Source organism: Oratosquilla oratoria, chromosome 34 (assembly GCF_046742065.1).
Source record: "Oratosquilla oratoria isolate Oo_2021 chromosome 34, ASM4674206v1, whole genome shotgun sequence".
Classification (NCBI taxonomy): domain Eukaryota; kingdom Metazoa; phylum Arthropoda; class Malacostraca; order Stomatopoda; family Squillidae; genus Oratosquilla; species Oratosquilla oratoria.
This window is the reverse complement of record NC_134810.1, coordinates 33230973-33251586: the sequence shown is the minus strand read 5'-3', so window position 1 is coordinate 33251586 and position 20614 is coordinate 33230973. Positions and strand designations below refer to the sequence as shown.

The following is a 20614-nucleotide window of genomic DNA, read 5'->3' as shown; positions in this document are numbered from 1 at the left end:
AAAAAGAAGGGAAATAGATTAAATGGATGATAAACCGACATACACAGAGACAACCAAAAGAAGATTAGATATGAGTAAGTATGAAATGCCTTTGGGAGTGGTTAGAATTTTTTTTTCGTAATATTGGCAGTCCTAGATATGAAGACTAGTCATTTCATGGATTCAGAACAGAAAGAGGTATTGACCTCAAAAGCATACTAATAAACCAAGAAATATTTGAAATGAAAAGGGATATTGTTGAATGGAAAAGGGAACATAACCAATTATACAAAGAAGTGAGTGAATTGAGCAAGGAAAATGCACTATTAATTTGGGAAATGAAAGAAATCAAAAGGAACTGGCTAAAGTAAAAAAATTATAAAAGATGAAAAGTGAAGACACAAATATAAACGAAACTTTGTTGAGGGAAGTTAATGAAAAGATACTAATAGAGGCAGGCAAAGTTGGTGAAAATATAAAGAAGTCAAGCATGATGGAAATTAAAAACCAAATGAAAGATAAAACCAAAAAATACTATTTAAAGAAATAGTCAAAGAACAAATGAACAAAAGTGCAAAGGACACAGTGATAGAAATAATGAAGGAAAAAAGAGATTGGGTAAGAGACACAATAGACAAAAAAGAATTAATCTATGGTATTAAAGAGAGACATGGGAAAAAGAGGAGAAGAATATAGTAACAGAAACACTAAAAGAAATACAGGAGGAGCCATTAGGACTTGAAAAGGGAATAGAAGAAATCTATAGTATGGGAAAGTATTCTGAAGAAAATAATAGACCTCTCAAAGTAAAACTTAATTCGCAGAGGCAGAAGAAATATTAACAAATGTAGGAAAACTAGCATAAAGTAAAAACTACAAAAATTATGGATAAAAAAGAAACTGAGTGATGAGGAAAAAAGGAAAAAAACACTTAAAGAGGAAGCTAAAGAAAAGAATGAGAAAAGAACAGAAAATGAAGGGAAGGAGTTTTTTTTTGAGAGTGATGGACTTGAGACTGAGGAAATGGTACATAAGAGAAAAGGAAATGCAGGAGCAAGAAGAAAAGGTGTGGTAATTGTTATTGGGAATCCTAGTGTTTACCTTAGTTTGGGAAACTTTCGCTCAAAGTGTTATTTTCTTCGATTCAGGAGCCTTTCCTGAAACTTCAAACCACCCCCCCTCCTTTTTATTTTGTTGATTAAATCTATGTAACAATTTTGGTTTAATAAATCGGGAATTAACTTTGAGAGATTACTTATAGTAAATATTAACCCATGGCCTTCCAAGCTCTTTTTGAACTCGTAAGAGTCCCTTCGAATACTGTGCGCACTAACGTCGGAAGAGTAATCAGATTACCCTGAGCTCAAGACAAGGAAGGACTTCTTTTTTGGAAACCTCTAACCAAGGGATCACATCTTCGGTTCAGAAGGCCTTCAAGATTTCAAATTTCTAAAGTATCTACATTTAGAGAATCTACGCTGGTTAAAACAAAGGTGACCGGTAAGCTCTCAAATGTATTCCGGAAATGTTAAATCGTAGTTTTCATAGGTTAATCTTCGCTAAATGTAGTCAATTCAATCTTCTCTAAATGTAGTCAATTTAATCTTCTCTAATTTGAGAATTTAATCTTCAATGTTTGAATTTAACTTAATTTTTTTGCAGTCAATTTTACCTTCAACTTAATTCCCCCCTTTGTCGTAACCAACAATCTAACACTTTATTATTTAAAGTTACGATAGGTAGTTACGAAGGCCAGCTTCCTGATATTCTCTCATTTCAAGTTTGTTCGGAATTTCGTCTTTTCATCGTTTGAGGACCCTATTTTCCCTTTGATGGAAAGTAACTGGCATTGAGGGGGCGCTTATTATTCCCATATTCTTTTACGAAGTTTATTGAATTGTTCTACTGAACTTGGTGGCCTCTATTGTTTCTAATCGTGGTTTCCCTTGCTTTGTCTTTCCTTTTCAGTTTAATTTTAGTTGTCTTTAAGATATATCTTGATGAAATTTCTCTTGGAATCTGTCTTATTGGTTGGTCTGTAAGACAGTTTTCGGTACGACAGTCGTACACTCTTGAATTGGGGACAAGTCTTTGTTTGGGTTGTTGTTTCAAAATGACTAGCGACGAAAAGTCATTTTCTGAATCTGAGGACTTAAAAAAAGTCTGAAGACAACAAGCCCACAAGAAATGTTTAATCACAAAAGATCTTAAGGCTTTAAAAAATTCACAACTTGACACTTTATCTCCATACTTGATTCTATGTTAGCCCATATTGAAAATTTTCTCACAGAAATTCCAATGTTTAACGATGACATTTACCTGTTACTCCCTAATGAAAGGACAAGGATATGGAAAATTCCAGGGCATACTGCCTGTCTATCCTCCTAGAATTGTCTCCTTTTAAGGAACGGAGACAAGGATTAAGGGGAGTCCAAGGTTCTAAGGTTGGTGATTCTAGCAAATCCACTAGAGTTGATTCTGTAAAACTTCCCCTCCCTCCTATTGTTCTTCAACACTTTGAGAGCAATTCTCACAATCCCTTTGCCTACTTCACTTTTAAAAAGGGTTTTCAGAATGCCATTGCTGGCATTCCCAATCTGACTAATAGTCATAAATTAATCTATTTAACCCCTTTGATACGATGGCGCCTACGTAGGCGTCATGAGGAGCAAGTGGGTACGTGAGGATGTCGGCGTCTTGATTATATATATTGTAGTTGTACCTGTGTGACCCCCATACTCTGTAAACTGGCTTCATCATATTTTCTATGGTTATCAAAATTCACGGGAGAAAGAGAACGAGCAATACAGCGATAACTTTATTTTTTATAATGCAAGTATTATGACGCAACATTGCATGTCTGGCAGCTAATGCTGCCCGCGAGATTTTGGCCCAGAGTGAAGGGGTTAAAGGGTTATCTCAGAGGGAAGGCTTTTCACTTAGTGGAGAATTTACCAGTGGATGATTCTAATTATGACACTGCATTCCTTCTTGATGATTTGTTTTTTAATAAGAGATCCAAGACAAGGTGTTAAATTCTATTATTAATGCACCTGAAGTCTCCAAGTTGAAGGACCTAGAAAGTTACATTAGATCTGTAGATTCTAAACTACAAGACCTTAAGGGGATTGGAGTTGACTTTACTAAGGCTGGAAGCGAGGGCCTCCATTTGATTAGCAATTTAATTTCAAATTACCTAAACTTTTCTTGATCGAATTTTCTCGGGTGATTAATTCAAATTACCCCAATTTTAATCAACTTAAAGAAGTTTATCAATCTGTTTTAGTTAGACTTAAAATGGGATCTGATGACCTTAACGTAAACCCAGATGAAGTGATACTACCAGCTCCCTTGCCTTCAAGGAAAATTCCTTGAAAAAACCTGTTGATGCTAGCAAGGGAGTTGGTCACTCCTTTAAGGTCAATTCAGATTCCGTTAAGAAGTCTGTCTTCAGATGTAGATTTTGCCCCATTTCTGACCATGCAAGTTCAAAGTGTTTTTCCTATATTTCCCTTGAACACAGAAAAGCTAGAGCAACTCAATTTGGACTGTGTAACCGATGTTTGAATCATGGACATGGCTCTTTGGAATGCCCCAAGTTAAAGGCCGCTCTGCCTTATAAATGTTTTGTGTGTAACAAATCTGAGAACCATGGAGCCATGTGTCGTATGGCTAACAAGTTTTCCAAAGGGAAAATGTCTAATTTCCATGGTTTATCAGATTCAATTGTTCCTTTGGTTTCCTTCCTGTTAGCAGAGGCAAGAAAACTGCCCAATGTCTCTTCCTATTAGACACTGGAGCCCAGTTTTCCATTATCAACAAGGAATTGGTGGAGGACAGAGGAGGACCTTGTTGAAGTCCTCCTATGGACAAGTTGGTTTCTTCATTTGGTTTACCTCTAATGAATAAAAGGGGTTTTAATTATGCTGCAAATCTCAAACTCCCCTCCAAGTTAAAACTGTTTAGTTTGTTTTTCACAATAGAAGGATTCAACTTGTCCATACAAATTCCTTCATTATCCTCTGTACTCCAAAGTGTGAACAATTATGAATTTTGTTTCCCCTAGTTTTCCCAAGGTGAAGGGAGATCAACTGAAGGTTTAAGGCATCATTGGAAATGACATTCTGCAAAACTTTCAGCAGTTTTCTATTGAGAGAGCCCCCTTATATGATAGCCTGTCTTGCAAGGTTATTAAACTTGCTGATGGTTTCATTCCATACAGGACCGGGGTTCAATATATCCCTCCTAGTGAGAAACCTTTCTATATAAGGAGAAGGATAAAGGGGGTTTCTGAAATGCCTTCTAATGAAGTACGAAATTCTTATAGCTTCAAATTTAAAAAGAAACCTTTCAGGATAAATCCCGAATCTGACCTTGGAGTCGATTCGTTAAATTGTATTGAGGAATACAATGGGGACTCTCTTATTTTCCACAATTCTTCTTTGAAAGCCAATGGAATTTCTCTAAAGAAACCTGAGAAGGGTACTTTCTGTACTCAGTCTAAAAGATTGTTAAATTCTTTCCTCCCAAAAAGTTAGGCAAAGAAAAGTTATTTGTCAATTTCTGTGTAGAACCAGTAAGTTTACAATTTGATCCTTTGCAGGAAGTCTTTGTTAACTCTAATGTAGAATATGGTCTTGATAATTATTATTCTTTAGAATCCATTGGCATTAAAGAAGAACAAACCCCTGACGTTGATGCTTTGGAAGTTGATAAATTTAAACAGTCCATTTCCTTTGAGGATGGACACTATTATGTAAAGATCCCGTGGAAAAAGGATTTGGTGGACCTTGTTCCCTCAGATCTAAAGATTGCCTTGGCAGTGGCACAAAGGGTCTATGACAACCTTGAGGAAAGGGGGCTTAGGGAGGAGTATGAAGCTGTGTTTCACCAGCAAGGGGCCTTGGGTATTATTGAACCAGTTACTAAAAAGAGTCCCTGGACAAATTTTTATACCCTATAGACATGTGATCAAGAATGATGATCTTGCCACCTCTTAGATAAGACCTGTTTTCAACTGCTCTCTCAAAATAGGAAAAGCCCCTTCCTTAAATGAAGCTGCATTCCCAGGAGTTGACTTGATGAACAACCCCCTCTCTCTCTTGTTGTATTTCAGGACCAATAATCATGTCATTTTGGCTGATGTTTGAAAGCCTTCTTGCACATCCATTTGAAGGATGAGGGTGATCGTAATAGGTTCTGGTTCTTTAGGAGGATTAACAACCAATATATTCCTTACAGATATAATACTATCATTTTTGGTTTCATCTGTTCTCCCTTCATACTGAACTTCATTATCCAACATCATCTTTCCATGCAGCCTGACACTAACTGCCTCCTTAATTAAGGATAAATTCTATGTAGACAATCTGGTCTACACTACCAATGAATTTCATTCCCTCCCTGCTATGGTCGAGAGGATTAATGAGATCATGCTTAATGGAGGTTTACCTCTCAGGGAGTGGACATGCAACCAGACTTCTGTTCTTTCTGTTCTTGAACAAGAAGTCATTTGCAATAAGGAAGAGGTAAAGGTGTTGGGATATATTTATAATAAGAATTATGATACCTTGAGAATCAAGGATGTTTCCCTTAACAAAGATGCCTCGACCAAAAGACAAGTTTTGTCTTCTTTGGCTTCTATATTTGATCCATTAGGTCTTTTTTCTCCTGTGTTATTACAAGGAAAAATTCTTATTAGAGAGATGTACCAAAAAATGGTAGATTGGGATTTGAAATTGGATAGCAAGTTTCTTACAAGATGGAAGAAGTTATGCGAAAACTTCAGGGAGGTTAATGAATTATCCTTTAAAAGGAAAACTTTCTGTTCTGAATCTCCCCTTAAATTATTTGTTTTTGCTGATGCTTCTAAGGAACCCTAAGGAGTCTAATGGCTCTCTTCTATTTGCCAAGGTCAAGGTGGCTCCTAGTAAACAAAGAACATTACCTTCTTTGGAGCTTATGGCAGCTTTACTATCTTGAAAATGCCTCAAAACTATTTTTGAGGAAGGACTGGTACCAGTCTGCCCCACTGGTTGATTCTGTTGTACTCCTTGTTGATAGTCAAGTTACTCTTTCTTGGATCCTGACCAACAAAGCTCCTAAGAAGAATATATTTGTTAATAATAGATTGAAGGAAATTTCCAATCTTTTGGAAAATTTCAAAGCCAAGTAGACTCCAAGATAGGAGGGAGGGAGGAGGGTGGAGGGGAGTGGAATATATGGGAAATGAAATGGGTGGGAGTGATTTCTCTGCCTTTTTCTTTTTGGCTACCCCCCCGTGTGAGGGGGAAAAAGCCTTTGGTATATGTATGTATGTTCCTTCTGAACATACTACGGCTGATTTTATAACCAAACCTTGCAGTGCTAAGGTGTTCAAGGAAAAATTCAATTGGTGGGTTTATGGACCAGAATGGTTGATGTTGCCACCTCATACATGGCCAAAGGGTCACTTGGGATGTATTCCCTCCAGCATCAAGGGAGACATTGTCAGTGCGGCTGTTGTGCCAGTTGACACTCCTCTAATTGATGTCTTGAAGTTTTCTTATTACAGCAAACTTTACATCACACTTCTTTGATTTTTAGGGCTGTCTTTTTGTTTAAGAAGTCTAATGCTAACCCAGTTAAGGCCACTTCTAATTGTTTGATGGGTATAATGCAAAAGGATTCCTTTCCTGCTGAATTGGCTTATTTACAGAACTCCAATACTAATGACATACCTCCTTTAGTAAGTCAAATGAACTTGTTCTTGGACAAGAATGGTTTGATAAGGTCCAAGGGCAGAATTGACAAGAACATTGACCTCAAATATGAGGTTGTGAATCCCCTTTTTTTGTCCAAATCTCATCATTTGACTAAACTCTTGATATTCTTTGCTTATTGCCAAATAATGCACCTGGGACTACAAGCTACTCTTAATTTCCTTCGCATGCATGGATTCTGGATCTTTAAAGCCAGACAAGCTGTTTTAAACATTTTGAAGGGTTGTATAGTTTGTAAGAAATATAATTCCCGTGCTGTTAACTATCCTTCTCCTTCCTCTTTACCTGCCTCTAGAGTAAATTTAAGTGTGCCTTTTGCCCATACTGGTGTGGATTACACGGGGCATTTATGGGTTAGAGACAGAAATGGAGATAAGGTCAAGGCTTACATTTTGATATTTACTTGTTTTAATACAAGAGCTGTCCATTTGGAAGTTGTGGATTCTATGTCCACTGCCGAGTTCATTTTGGCTTTCGTTAGATTTACTAACAGATATGAAATTCCTTCAGTAGTTTATTCTGATAATGCCAAATTCTTATACAAGCAGGAAGTACTATTGGACAACTTCTATCATCTTCTGAATTTGAAGAGAAGTTTAAAATTTCCCCTGTTCAGCACAGAACCATCCCTATTTATGCTGCATGATATGGTGCCACTTGGGAAAGGTTAATTCAGATGGTGAAACAATGTCTCTATAAGGTCATTGTGACTAATGGGTTAAGCATTTATCTGTTCCAAAAGTCTTCCTCCCCCCTTATGAAGGAGGTAGCCAGCAAAGGCACACACCCATTCTCCCTCCATCCACACCCATCCAGCACCCCAACTTATAACCTTTTATCTTAGTTCCTTGTAAAAGAAGGACCATGCCTTCCCCTACCTACTGCCTGGATTAGAAGCAATACACCAAGATACAGCAACTCCACAGTATCGATCAGGGCCTAGCAGCCAAAGCTGATTTAACCCCACTGCCTCATTTACATGGTGACCCTCCCTCCTCCTTCACTCATGAGTAAATAGAGAAGACAAGACAGAATCCCTTCAGACCATGTCAGTTTATCTTACATTCTTAACCATTCTCCTTTCACACCTATCTCTTACCCTCTCCCTTCTCTGCTCAGCAGACATTCCCCTGTTAGCCAAGTCCCCTTTCACCCCATTTGTCCATATTATTCTTGGTCTTCCCCTCAAGTTTACTCCATCCTCCTGTGCCTTCCATACTCATTTTGCTCATCTTTCTTTACACATTTTTTCCATATGCTCCAAACTATTCAATATTCTTTGATCAACCCTATCTACCAGGTCCTGCTCCATCCTCACTGTCCACCTCACCTCCTCATTTGTCACAGTCCATCCTCATAACCCCCACCATACTTTTCAAAAACTTCATCTGAAACACACTTAAAGTTCTTTCTGCCACCTTAACCTTTAAATCTGTCCCATACAGGCTAAAGCACAACCAAAAATTTTTTTGTTTTTATACTTGCAGAAAATAAAGTGCCCTTTTATTCCATATTCATTCTTCTGCACATGTAATATGAATGTAACTGTCATCTTACTTTTCCAAAATTAGTGTATCTCACGTAATGCACTCACAGTAATCCAATTAGAAGGCTTCTAGGAATAAAAATCTGAAAGTATGTGAATTCTTTTCCAGTGGACTGAATAAAGTTTCTCGTCGAATGTGGGCCGTGGACTTGTGGCAGCACAAGCGTGACTATAGACTCATCAAGTCTTTCCATATAGCCAGAAGAAACCACCGTATTGTAGCTGAAGGTTTGCCTCTTGTCCTGCAACCTTAGAAGTGTAGTATGTAAAGTGTGTTCACTTTGGTGTCATATTTGGTCAAAATAATTTCACTATACATTCCATTGTGGATATTATTGACCAAAGAGCTACATTAGCATTTCATATGAACAGGTGTGAAATTATATGATGTAATTAGCTTTATTTTTCTTATCTTTTTAGTGTTGCATCCTTGCTAATAGTTTAAGGTTATCAATTTCACCATGTTTGCTTTATTTTCTTTATCTCTAAATTATTGATTATGTCATTATTTTATCCTAGAGAAAACACCATTTGAGGATGAAGCCATTATTGATTGTACAATGCTTCCCTTTTGGAGTTTTCTTCAAGTACAGCTGAAAAAGCTCCAGTGAGCAAAATAGTGTACAAACAATAAAGACGTCATCCTCAAATGGTGTTTTCCCTACTATGTCAGTAGTTGCCATCTTTTAACATTTTACCCCTAGTCATGACCCTGATGTTTAGGTGATAATGTGCTCACTTAACACCCAAAAAACCAAAGTTTGAATACTGAGACAGATGCAAATATGGGAACATGTTGTGAGGTTTTATACATATATAAATGCATTCTGTTAGGTGTGCCTGATACCATAACAAAACAAAATATATTTACATGTCAGTCTAGCAGTTTACTACAACATAGAACATAGTGTTTTACAGTCTTACACTCACTCCAGGCAATTAAAATATGCATATATATATATATATATATATATATATATATATATATATATATACATATAAATTCATATATTTCAGTAGTAGGTTAGCAGGTTTTCTTGTAGACATATCTCATTGAAGAAAACACTATGTGCATTAATGATCTTGTGGAGATTTTTTGTGTCTAACTTTAGACTTGGTCTCTGCATTCATAACTATCATCCGAAGGGCATTAGTGAAACTCAAGAGAAGAGTAAGTAGGATCTTAGTGCTTGCACATATGTATATTTTCAAAAGCAATGAGAAAAGTTGGCATACAAGGTCTTACAGAGAAAGATCAGTTACCAGATATTATGGCCATTAGGAGCAAAGAGGGAGACATGTTGGCCAATTAGAAGCATTGGTTATGTGAAGGAATTGGCGAATCAGGTAGGTTGATACTTGGAGAGCATGGCCCAATCAGATGTGTCAATTTTGGGAGTTGGGTCAGCAATGTCACCGGTCTAGCCAAATCCCTCATCGATAGAATAGCTATCCTGGATGACAGGATAACCATGAAGTTCTGTAAATTTAGGACTTCCTTCTGAGTTTGACTGATGTCTTTCAGGTGAGCAATAGCTGTTTTGAATGCAGAAACCAAGTATGTAATAAGATGTATGGTAAATCTCCACAAGACTATGGTTAATGCAGATGTTGCTGTTTTCAATGATTTATATATATATGTATGTATGTAAAAGAGTGCTTTATTGTGAACTTGTAAGTAATGTTTTACATTATTCAGTTAAATCAGTATTTTATTTTGTCCCATTAGGTGGATATCTGTTCGTTATTGGTGGCTGTGATGCAGAGGGCAGAGTTTTATCATCAGGTGAAAAGTTCGACTTGAAACAAGAGGTTTGGATGCCAATTGCTCCCATGACAACTCCACGGTGCCATTTTGGACTTGTTTCACATGCTGGCAAGTTGTATGCAATAGGAGGAGAAAATAATGTAAGTCGTTGTTAGTTATATTTTTTATGAGAATGTATTATTGTCTATCTAATTAAATACCAAAGGCTTCTTCCCCCTTATAAAGGAGACAGCCAGCCAAGTCATGGACCCACTCCACCCATCCAACTCCCATCCATCACCCAATTGTTTCCCCTTTTATCTTAGCTCCTCATGGATGAAGGGTCATCCCAATCTCCCACCGACTGCCTGGGTCAAAAGCAGTACAGCAAGACACAGCACACCCACAACAGGGCCCCACCACCTTATATACATAGCAACCCTCCCTCATTGTCCCCTCATGCAAAAATAGAAAGACAAGGAGAAATTCCCTTCATACATCAGTTTATAGTCCATTCACAACCATTCTCTACTTTCACCTATCTCGTGTCTTCTTCCTTCTCTGCTCAATAGACATTCCCCTTCTACTCAAAGCCCCCTTCATCCCATCTATCCATCTCCTTCTCGGTCTTCCCCACAATTTCACTTCATCCTCCTGTGCCTTCCATACTCTTTTTGCTCATCTTTCTTCATTCTATGTGCCAAACCATTCCACTATTCTTTAATCAGACCAGTTTGCAGCGTGTTTTGGAAAGGAGATTCAAATGCTACAGTAAGAAGTGAGCCATTGAATGAAGACAAAGGTGAAGAGCTTACATCAGGAGGCATGTTCCTTCAGCTGAAGGAGTTTTTAATGTGTACAAAATGAGTGAATGGTTGTGTATGGATGCTATTTAGACACAGCCTAAAGGGATTTCTCCCCATCTTTTCTCTTACCGCATGAGGAGATGAGGAAGGAGTGTCACTGTTTAATGAAGTTGCCTTGCTGTGAATGTGTCATATCTTGCTGCATTGCTTCTGATGTGGGCAGCAGGCAGGAGACAAGGATGACCCTTCATCCACAAGGGACTAAGATGAGATGAAAACAGTGGGTGGTGGATGGGAGCCAGGTGACCAGATTTAGCATAATTATACTAAATTTAACTTATTTCTCCTACTGATAAGAAATAACAGAAATTGATCATATTAAAAGGAACAGAAGATTTGTCATTATTTTCGCTAGTCTAACATAATTTCAGCTGCTGTCTACCATATTCCCGCTTAAGAAATCTGGTCATCCTGGATGGGAACAGGTGCATGCCTAGGCTGGTATCTCTTATAAGGGGGATGATGATGATGTTCCCTAGACTGTCTGGCCAAGTAGTCCCAAGATATGTAGGCCTATGGTATGTACAGTGAACCCCTGCCTATCTACAACTTGCCATTCGTGACCCTGCATATTCTCGACTTTTCCCATTGAACCTAACCAATGCATATTCGCAGTTCTCCCACCTGTCTATGAGCCCTACACATCTCTTACTTGAAATCTAAAATAGAAAAATAATAAATCCTAATTCAAAACTTAAATGATTATTTCATTTATAAATACATTTATTAACTAAGAATTAGCAAAATAGCAATATCCAATACATAAATTGATATAAATTTTAAATGTAAACAATAAAAATGTGCTGTGGGATGCCAGCATCTCCAGCATCAATTTCTCTGGCTGAGGAGTTGAGAGTAGCCAATTTGGGTACATGATTCAATAGATTTTTCATTATTGGTGAGTACGAGTCTATTTTACTATGATTTGTATTAAGATTTATTATTATATTTAAAAAATAACTTTAAAAATTGAGTATTAATATTTATTTACATCAGAAAACAATAAAACTTTTGTACGTACATACATATACCAAGGCTTTTTTACCTCTTACAAGGGAGGTAGCCAAAAAGGAAAAGGCATAAAATCATTCCCACCCATTCCACCCCTGAATACACTCCACACCCCTCCACCCTCCCTCTTATCTTAGCACCTCCTGGATGATGGGTCATCCCTGCACCTTGTCCACTGTCCTGGGTCAGGAGCAGTGTCGCAAGACACAGCACATCCACAGCAAGGCCACTTCATTAAATCGGCGACCCCCCCCTCTCCGTCCCCCCATGCATAAAAGGAGAAGGCGGGGAGGAATCCCTTTGGGCTGCGTCAAATTTTGCTCACACATACTACCTCAACCCCCATCCCTGTGGTGGGGGAAAAGAATACTGCCACCAGTATTTCCACTTGGATCGTAAGAGGCAAGAAGAAAGGGACGGGGAGTGGGACTAGGCATCCTTCACCTTGTAGCCCCACTGGGGATATTAAAAAAAAAAAAAAAAAAAAATTGTACTATTAAAAAAAAAAAGTATTCTAAGGCATTTTTAAAGGGAGGCGTCCACTATACATGATTTTTCACTATTTATGAAAGGTCTTGGAACCTAGCCCTCATGAATACCAGCAGACTGTATAGATAGATAAAGTGGGTGGGGTTTTGTATTCAGCCACCCTATTTAGTGAAGAAATGGATTTTGGAATGTTATTCACTTCCACATCCATTCCTCCATTTACCACCACATGCAACTCCAATTACTTAAAATTCTCCACTTCCATAAGCATCTCACCCTTTATGCATTCAACCTACTACCATCATTCATTATACATCTCATCATTTTACTTTTAAACACTTTCAATTGTAGCTTTCTTCTCACATTCCCTTCCAAACTCAGTCACCAGGTTTATTGTTATCCACAAATTTCTGGTCTACTTCCCCGAGTTCTTTCATCTTAACCCATTTCCAATCTTGTGCTTAGCACTTTGTTGTTTACCTCTCATATGCTCATTTAACAAACATGAAAACATCACACAACCTTGATGCAGCCCCAGATTCACCAGAAACTATTCTTTCAATACCCAACTTTCATACATGGCCTGCTTCTTCTGCATGTCATGGTCATGCAAGGTAAAATAGGAAAGCTGCCCATTTTCTTTCGATACCCGACCTTCATACATTTACCTAGTTGTATTTTGTATTTACCTAGTTGTATTTATTTACCTAGTTGTAATATACGGGAGGGGAGCTATGCTCGTGGTGACCTGTCTTTGTATCTCTCCGCATCAAGTTTTATCTTAAAATCTTGTATAGTGTTAGCACATACTGTTTTGTTGTCTAATTTGTTCCATATATTTATCGCTCTGTGTGGGAAACTGTTCCTTTTCAAGTTTTTTCTATAACTATCCTTTTTCAATTTTTTTCCGTGTCCTCTTGTTTTACCGTTGTCCCACATTAATAGGTCGTTCCTGTCTAAAACTTCCATTCCTTTCATTATTCTGTAGATAGTTAGCAAATCTCCTCTTTCTCTTCTTTGTTCCAGAGTTGGTAGGTTCAATTTGGATAGTCTTTGCTCATATGTTAGTTCGGCGAGTGTCGGTGCTAGTTTTGTTGTTGCTCTTTGTAATCTTTCTAGTTTCTTAATATTCTTTTTGGTACTGGGTGTCCAAAGTGATGCTGCATACTCGAGTTTTGGTCTTATTAGTGTAGTAAGTATTTTCCTTATCATTTCTTCGTCCATATAGGTAAATGCCACTTTGATTGCTCTCAATAAGTTGTAGGTTTCTCCGAACATCTTGTTTATATGCTTATCTGGTTTCATGTCCTTTCCAATCATCACTCCTAGATCTTTTTCATAGTTTGTTTTATTTATTTTTTCTTCCCCAACTCTGTAGTCTTTTGATATTCTATTTTTACTCTTTCCAAATTCCATTATGCTGCATTTCTTAATATTGAATTTTACTTCCCACTTTTGAGTCCAATTCCATATTGTGTCCAGATCTTGTTGCAATGAGTTGCAGTCCTCTTCCGTTTTTACCTTCTTAAGTAATTTTGCATCATCTGCAAAAAAAATTTATATAGCACTCCACGCCTTCATTCATGTCATTAATGTATACAGCGAACATGATCGGGGCTAGTACTGATCCTTGCTATGCTCGTAGTGACCCGCTGTTATATCTTTCCGCATCCAGTTTATTCTTGAAGTCATGTATAGTTTTAGCATTCATTGTTTCCTCTTTCAGTTTGTTCCAGATATCTATTACTCTCTGTGGAAAGCTATGATCTCTTCTGTAACTGTCCTTCTTAAGTTTCTTCTTGTGTCCTCTTGGATTTCTACTGTCCCATTTTAGTAGGTCATCCCTATCAAGAATTTCCATCCCTTGCATAATTCTGTAAATAGTTATCAAATCGCCTCTTTCTCTTCTTTTTTGTAGGGTTGGTAAATTTAGTTTGCCCAATCTTTGTTCATATGTCAAATTGCAAATTGTTGGTGCCATCTTTGTTATTGCTCTTTGAATTCTTTCTGTTTTTTGTACTAGGTGTCCATAGAGATGCTGCATATTCCAATTTTGGTCTTATCAGTGTAACTAGTATTTTCTTTACCATTTCTTCATCCATGTAGTCAAAGGCCACTTTCATTGATCTTAATAAGTTAAAAGTTTCTCCGACTAATTTGTTGACATGTTTGTCTGGTGTCATGTCGTTTGAGATAGTTACTCCTAGGTCCCTTTCTGAGTTTACTTTTTTACTTTCTTTGTACCAATTTTATATTGAACCAAGATTATATTTTTGCTTTTTCCAAATTCCATTATGCTACATTTAATAATGTTAAAGTTCACTTCATTCTTCTGACTCCATTTCTAGACTTTATCCAGGTCTTTTTGAAAAGATATGCAGTCTTCTTCTGTACTTACTCTCTTTAGTAGTTTTGCATCATCTGCAAAAAAGTTCATATAACATTCCACACCTTCATCCATATCATTTATATAAATAGTAAACATTATCAGAGTCAATACAGAGCCTTGTGGGACTCCACTTATCATATCTTCCCAATTTGAGTTCTTGTCTCTAAGTACCACCCTCATTTTTCTTTCATTCAAGAAATCTTCCATTCCAATAACTTTCCTTGTATTCCACCTATTATTTTAATTTTTCTTAGTAGCATTTTGTGTGGTTCTTTGTCAAAGACCTTTTGTAAGTCCAAGAAAGCACAATTTGCTCATCTGTCTCTTTCTTGTATTATCTCTATTAATCTCGAGTAAAACCATATTAAATTTGTGGTACATGATCTTCCAAGTGTTTAATCCATTTATTCCTAATAACTTTTTTGCATATTTTTGCTTCTGTGGATGTAAGGGATACCGGTCTATAGTTTGTTGGATTTTCTTTGTCTCATCTTTTGTATATTGGTACAATGTTTGCATTTTCTTGTGGTACTTTTCCTTCTTTGAGTGAGAAGTGAATTGTCTTGTGTATTTTGTCAGTGAATACATTCTCTCAATATCCAGTTTGCAATTCTGTTGGGCTCGTGTGACTTTCTGACATTATTATTATTAATTTTTTTTTTTTTTTTTTTTTTTTTTTTTTTTTTTTTTTTTTCTCCTTATTTCTTTCAATGTCACCATTAGTTCTTTCATTTCAGGGGATCTTCCTTGCTGTCCTTCATCCCAAATTTGTGAATTTTTAATTGTAAATACAGACCTAAAATGCCTGATCATAACTTCAGCCATATCTATATCATTTATATATTCTTTATTTCCTTCACTCAGTTTCACTATTTCATGTTTGTCTTTTAGTTTATCATTTATATATCTGTAAAATAGTTTAGGTTGGTCTTTGCATATATCTATTATATCTTTTTCGTAGTTTATTTTTTTCCTCCCTGTGTATATCTACATATTCATTTCTCAGTTTGATGTATGTTTAACATTTGGTCTTTTTTTTGTCTTTTTCCATCTTTTCCAGGTTTTGTCTCTTCTATCTTTAGCATCACTACACTTTTTGTTATACCAACACTTTCTGTAAACCCTTTTTGTTTCTTCTTTGGTATATATTTATCTGTACCCTCCTTGTATTTTTCTTTAAATATGTTCCATTTCTCTTCCATCTTCGTTTCTTCATTTGAAATTTTTTCCCAGTTAGCGTTTTGAACAAATTTTATAAGTTTTGCAAAGTCCATTTTGTTGTACATTAATCTTACTTCTCTATGTTTCTCATTTCTTCTCACATCATTTTGTTCTTTAAGTTCAAACTCTATTAGTATGTGGTCACTCTTCTCAGTTCTCAGTTGGTGTCTTGTAATTCACTTTGTCCACGATTTCAGACTCAGATGTGAACATTAAGTCTAGTCTTTTTGGTTCTTCATTGTTTCTATATCTGGTATTTTCCTTGACCCATTGAGTCAATGTATAATCAATGGTCATATCCAGTAGAGTGTTGCCTCAGTGTTCCTCTCCACCTTTTACTGTCATTTCTTCCCAATTTATTTCCTTTGTGTTAAAGTCACCCATAATTACTATGTTTCCTCCATCTATCAGCTCAGATAATGCATTCTTTGTGTCTTCCAGTAATTTGGAATGATCACTATAAGACCAAGCCTGCCTTTTTGAGGGCACATATACTACTATAAATTTTCTACTTTTTGTATTACTATTTACAACTTTAATCATAATTATTTCCACAATATCTTTTCCTTCTGTCATCTTTGTCACATTGAAACCCTTTCTAGTCAATAACATGACTCCTCCCCCCTGTTTATACATTCTGTTTTTCGCCCAATGGTTGTTAGACCTTGTCCCACCATACTTGATGATATAGGACATTTAAACTTTGTCTCCACAATTCCCATTATGTCTGGTTTCTCTATTAAGAAATAGTCGTTTAGTTCATTTGTTCCAGAAATCATACTGTCCATGATTGTGTATGCCACTTTTAATTTTTTCTTGGTTTATGTTTCCTTTTTTCTGATGTACCATTTGTTGTTTGCTGATGAAACTGCGCTTGTAGCAGGATCAGAGGATGGATTGAGGAAGTTAGTGACAGAGTTTGGGAAAGTGTATGAAAGAAGGAAGTTGAAGATAAATGTGGGTAAAAAAGTAATGTGATGAGATGTACAAGGGAAGAGAGTGGCAGCAGGTTGGAAGTGAATGTTAAAGGAGAGAGACTGGAGGAAGTGGATAGTTTTAGATACTTGGGTGCGAATGTGGCAGGAAAGGAAGGAGTGGGGGTGGAGGTAGAATGTAGATTGAGAGAAGCAAGTAAATGCCTGGGGGGATTAAAAAGTGTAATGAGGAATAGACATTTGGGAATGGAGGCTAAGAGGAGACTGTATAAAGGAGTGATTGTGCTGACAGCACTGTATGGGGCAGAAACATAGAGCATAAGAGAGGAAGAGAGGAGTTTGAATGTGTTTGAGATGAAATGCCTGAGAAGTATGATAGGGGTTACGAGGCTAGAGTAAGAAATGCGGAGGTGAGGTGGAGAATGGGTGGAAAGGGAGTTGGGAGATAGGGTTGATGAAAGAGTATTAGGATGGTTTGGATACATGGAAAGAATGAGTGAAGAAAAATTAGTGAAAGAGGTGTGGAAGGAGTGAACATGAGGGGGCATCCTAGGATGAGATGGATGGATGGAGTAAAAGGGGCATTGGGAAAGAGGGGAATGTCTATTGAGGAAGAATGGGAGAGGACAGAAGATAGGGGTGAATGGAAAATGGCTGGGTATGGATGATGCTGTGATGCTTGAGCGGGATGGGGGTTGAGGGAGTATATATGAGAAATTAATTGACATAGCCCGAAGGCATTTCTCCCCATCTTCTCCTTTTCTGCATGAGGGGACAGAGACAGAAGGTTGCCGATTTAATGAAGCGGCCTTGCTGTGGATGTGCTGTGTCTTGCAATACTGCTTCTGACCCAAGGCAGTGGACAGGATGCAGGGATGACCTGTCATCCAGGAGGTGCCAAGACGAGAGGGAGGGTAGAGGGGAGTGGAGTATGTAGGGGATGGAATGGGTGGTAGTGGTTTCTATGCCTTGTCTTTTGGTTAGCTCCTGTGTAAGGGGAAAAAAGCCTTTGGTATATGTATGTATGTAACATTTTCTCAGCCTCAGATCCAGTAATCTCCAAAAAAACTAGTTTTTTTTTTTCAGTCTCCATCCTTCTCTCGTTTTTTTCATTAGCTTCATTTCTTAGTGCCTTATCTTTCTCTATTTCCTCATTGCTCATTTCCTTTTTTATCCACACATTTTTGTAATTTTCACTGTTGTCTAGTTTTGCCACTTTCGATAGTATCTCTTCAGCTATCATTTGAGTCCTTAGTTTGATTTTCATTGGCCGATAGTGTTTTTCTCTAGAGTATGTGCTTATTCTGTGCACCTCATTGATTTCCTAATCCAACTATTGACCCTTGTCCTGAACTGCTTTCAGTATTTCCTTCGCAATTTCTTTCTCTTCTTCTCTTTGGTATTTGTATACATTATGTTTTTCTTTGATACCATAAACCACAATGCATTTCTTTTTATCCACTGCGTCTCTCACCCAGTTTTCCTTTTCTTTGATTATCTTAATTAGTGTTTCTTTTGCATTCTCCTCTGCCTGTTGTACTATTTCTTTGAAAAAGATTTTCTGATTTTCACGTTCCTGTTTCCACTGATTGTTTATTTCAAGGAGACCCATCTCTTTGACTCTCCCACTTTTTCAGTCACTGCTTGTATTTGTTCTTTGCCTTCTTTCTTCAGTTCTTCGTTTTTGTTTCTATCCTTGTTTTCCTTTCTTTCATTTTCTCTTTTAATCATACTTAGTTCACTTTTTAGATCATTCAATTCTGATTATTTCCTCATTCTATTTAAATTTATCATTTCTTTGTGCAAAGCTCTATAAACTATTTTTAGATCTGTTAATTCTTCCATCAAGTCATTGATGTCTTGATTCCTTAGTGCATTGCTAAACTTAGTTTCTCTTTCTGTATCCATAACTTTTCCTATTGCTCCCCTTTCCCTTTGAAATCCCAAAAAAAAACATTGTTTTCCCACCTTTGAGTAGCCTTCGGAGTGTCGTTTAGACACATTCTCTTTGCTATCACACCTGGTGGTGATTCCACTCTACTCATATCCAATCCTCACTTAGTTGGTTTATTAATTCTTTTACCTTTTCTTTCCTCCATTTAGTTGGTTCATTAATTCTTTTATCTTCTTTTCTTTCCTCCATTTCATGCTATACTATACTTTTCCAGAACTGGATTTCACATCTTACCAGTCACTTGATTACATAGCCCTCTCATTCCAAAAACAACAACAAGGCGTTTCCTTGATCCAAGTGACAAAGCTCATTCGCTAGACTTCCTCTCCAGCAACAAGTGAGAGGAGCTATGCTCGTAGTGACCCATCTTTGTATCTTGCAGTATCTAGTTTTTAAATTCTTGTATGGTGTTTGCACACACAGGAACAAAGCAGAGAAAGAGGTGACCTGCTGACCATTTACAGAATCATGAAAAGCACAGAAATCCTTGATAGAGAGGACTTATTAAATTGGAATAAGAGAAATACAAGGAGACATGATAAGAACTCAAAAAGGATAGTTATAGGAGAGATCTGAAAAAAAAAACCAGTTTTCCACACAGAGTGGTGGATATCTGTAACAAACTGGATGAAACAATAGTGTGTGCAAAAACTATACACAAATTTAAGACCAAACTAAACATTGCGAGATCAAAGACGACACCACAAGTATAGTTCCCCTTCTTGTAAGATCCAACTAGGTAAATACACAGTCCTGGACAGAAAACGATCATTCCAAACTGTTGGAAGATACTAAGTATGAACTGACTGACATACTGAAGGAAAGAGAAAATATAGTAATTATGGGTAATTTTAATTCAAAAGAAATATGTTGGGAAATGACAGTAAAGAGTGGAGAAGACACCTAGGACAACATCCTGCTTGACATGACCATTGAATACACAATGACTCAGTGGATAAAGGAAAATACCTGTTACAGATACAATGAGGAATCATCGAGACTGGATATAATACTTACGTCAGAACCTGAAATTGTGGACAGAATAGATTACAAAATACCAATAGGAAAGAGTGACCATGTACTAATAAAATTTGAACTAAAAGAACAAATAGACCTAAGAAGAAATGAGAAACATAGAATAGGAAGACCAATGTACAACAAAACAAATTTTGAGAAACTTAGAAAGTTCTTTCATAACGCAAACTAGGAAAAAATCCTAAAGGAAGAAACAAGGATGGAAGAGAAATACATACATACATATACCAAGGCTTTTTTCCCCCTTACCAGGGGGATAGCCAAAAAGGACAAGGCACAAAAACATTCCCACCCATTTTACTCCCGAAAACACTCCACACCCCTCCACCCTCCCTCCCATCTTAGGAAGAGAAATGGAATATACTAAAAGAAATTTGTAGTGAGGGAGTGAACAAATATGTTCCACAACAAAAGCAAGAAAGAGTATACATAAAAAACTGGTACAACAAAAAATGTAGTGAAGCTAAGGATAAAAGAGACAAGCCTGGAAATTTTTTTAAAAAGACAAAAAAACAAGCAAATGGCAAACATACATCAAACTAAGAAACTATTATGTAAAAATCCGCAGAGATGAAAAGAGAAACTATGAAAATGAAATAATTGAAAAATGCAAGGAACAACCTAAACTATTTTATAGGTATGTGAATGGTAGACTAAAAACAAGAAATAGAAAAGCTGTGC

The 20614-nt window shown here is 36.9% G+C and overlaps 1 protein-coding gene across 6 annotated transcripts in view; it reads left to right on the top strand.

The window, feature by feature from the left end:
• Nucleotides 1-20614, top strand: part of LOC143018171 (gigaxonin-like) — a 68887-nt gene that overhangs the window by 32116 nt on the left and 16157 nt on the right. For all 6 annotated transcript variants that reach the window (XM_076173343.1, XM_076173342.1, XM_076173344.1 and 3 more), the window contains 2 exons: nucleotides 8396-8514; nucleotides 10016-10194. In XM_076173343.1, the coding sequence (XP_076029458.1) occupies nucleotides 8396-8514; nucleotides 10016-10194 (298 nt within the window). The remainder of the gene's footprint in view (nucleotides 1-8395; nucleotides 8515-10015; nucleotides 10195-20614) is intronic.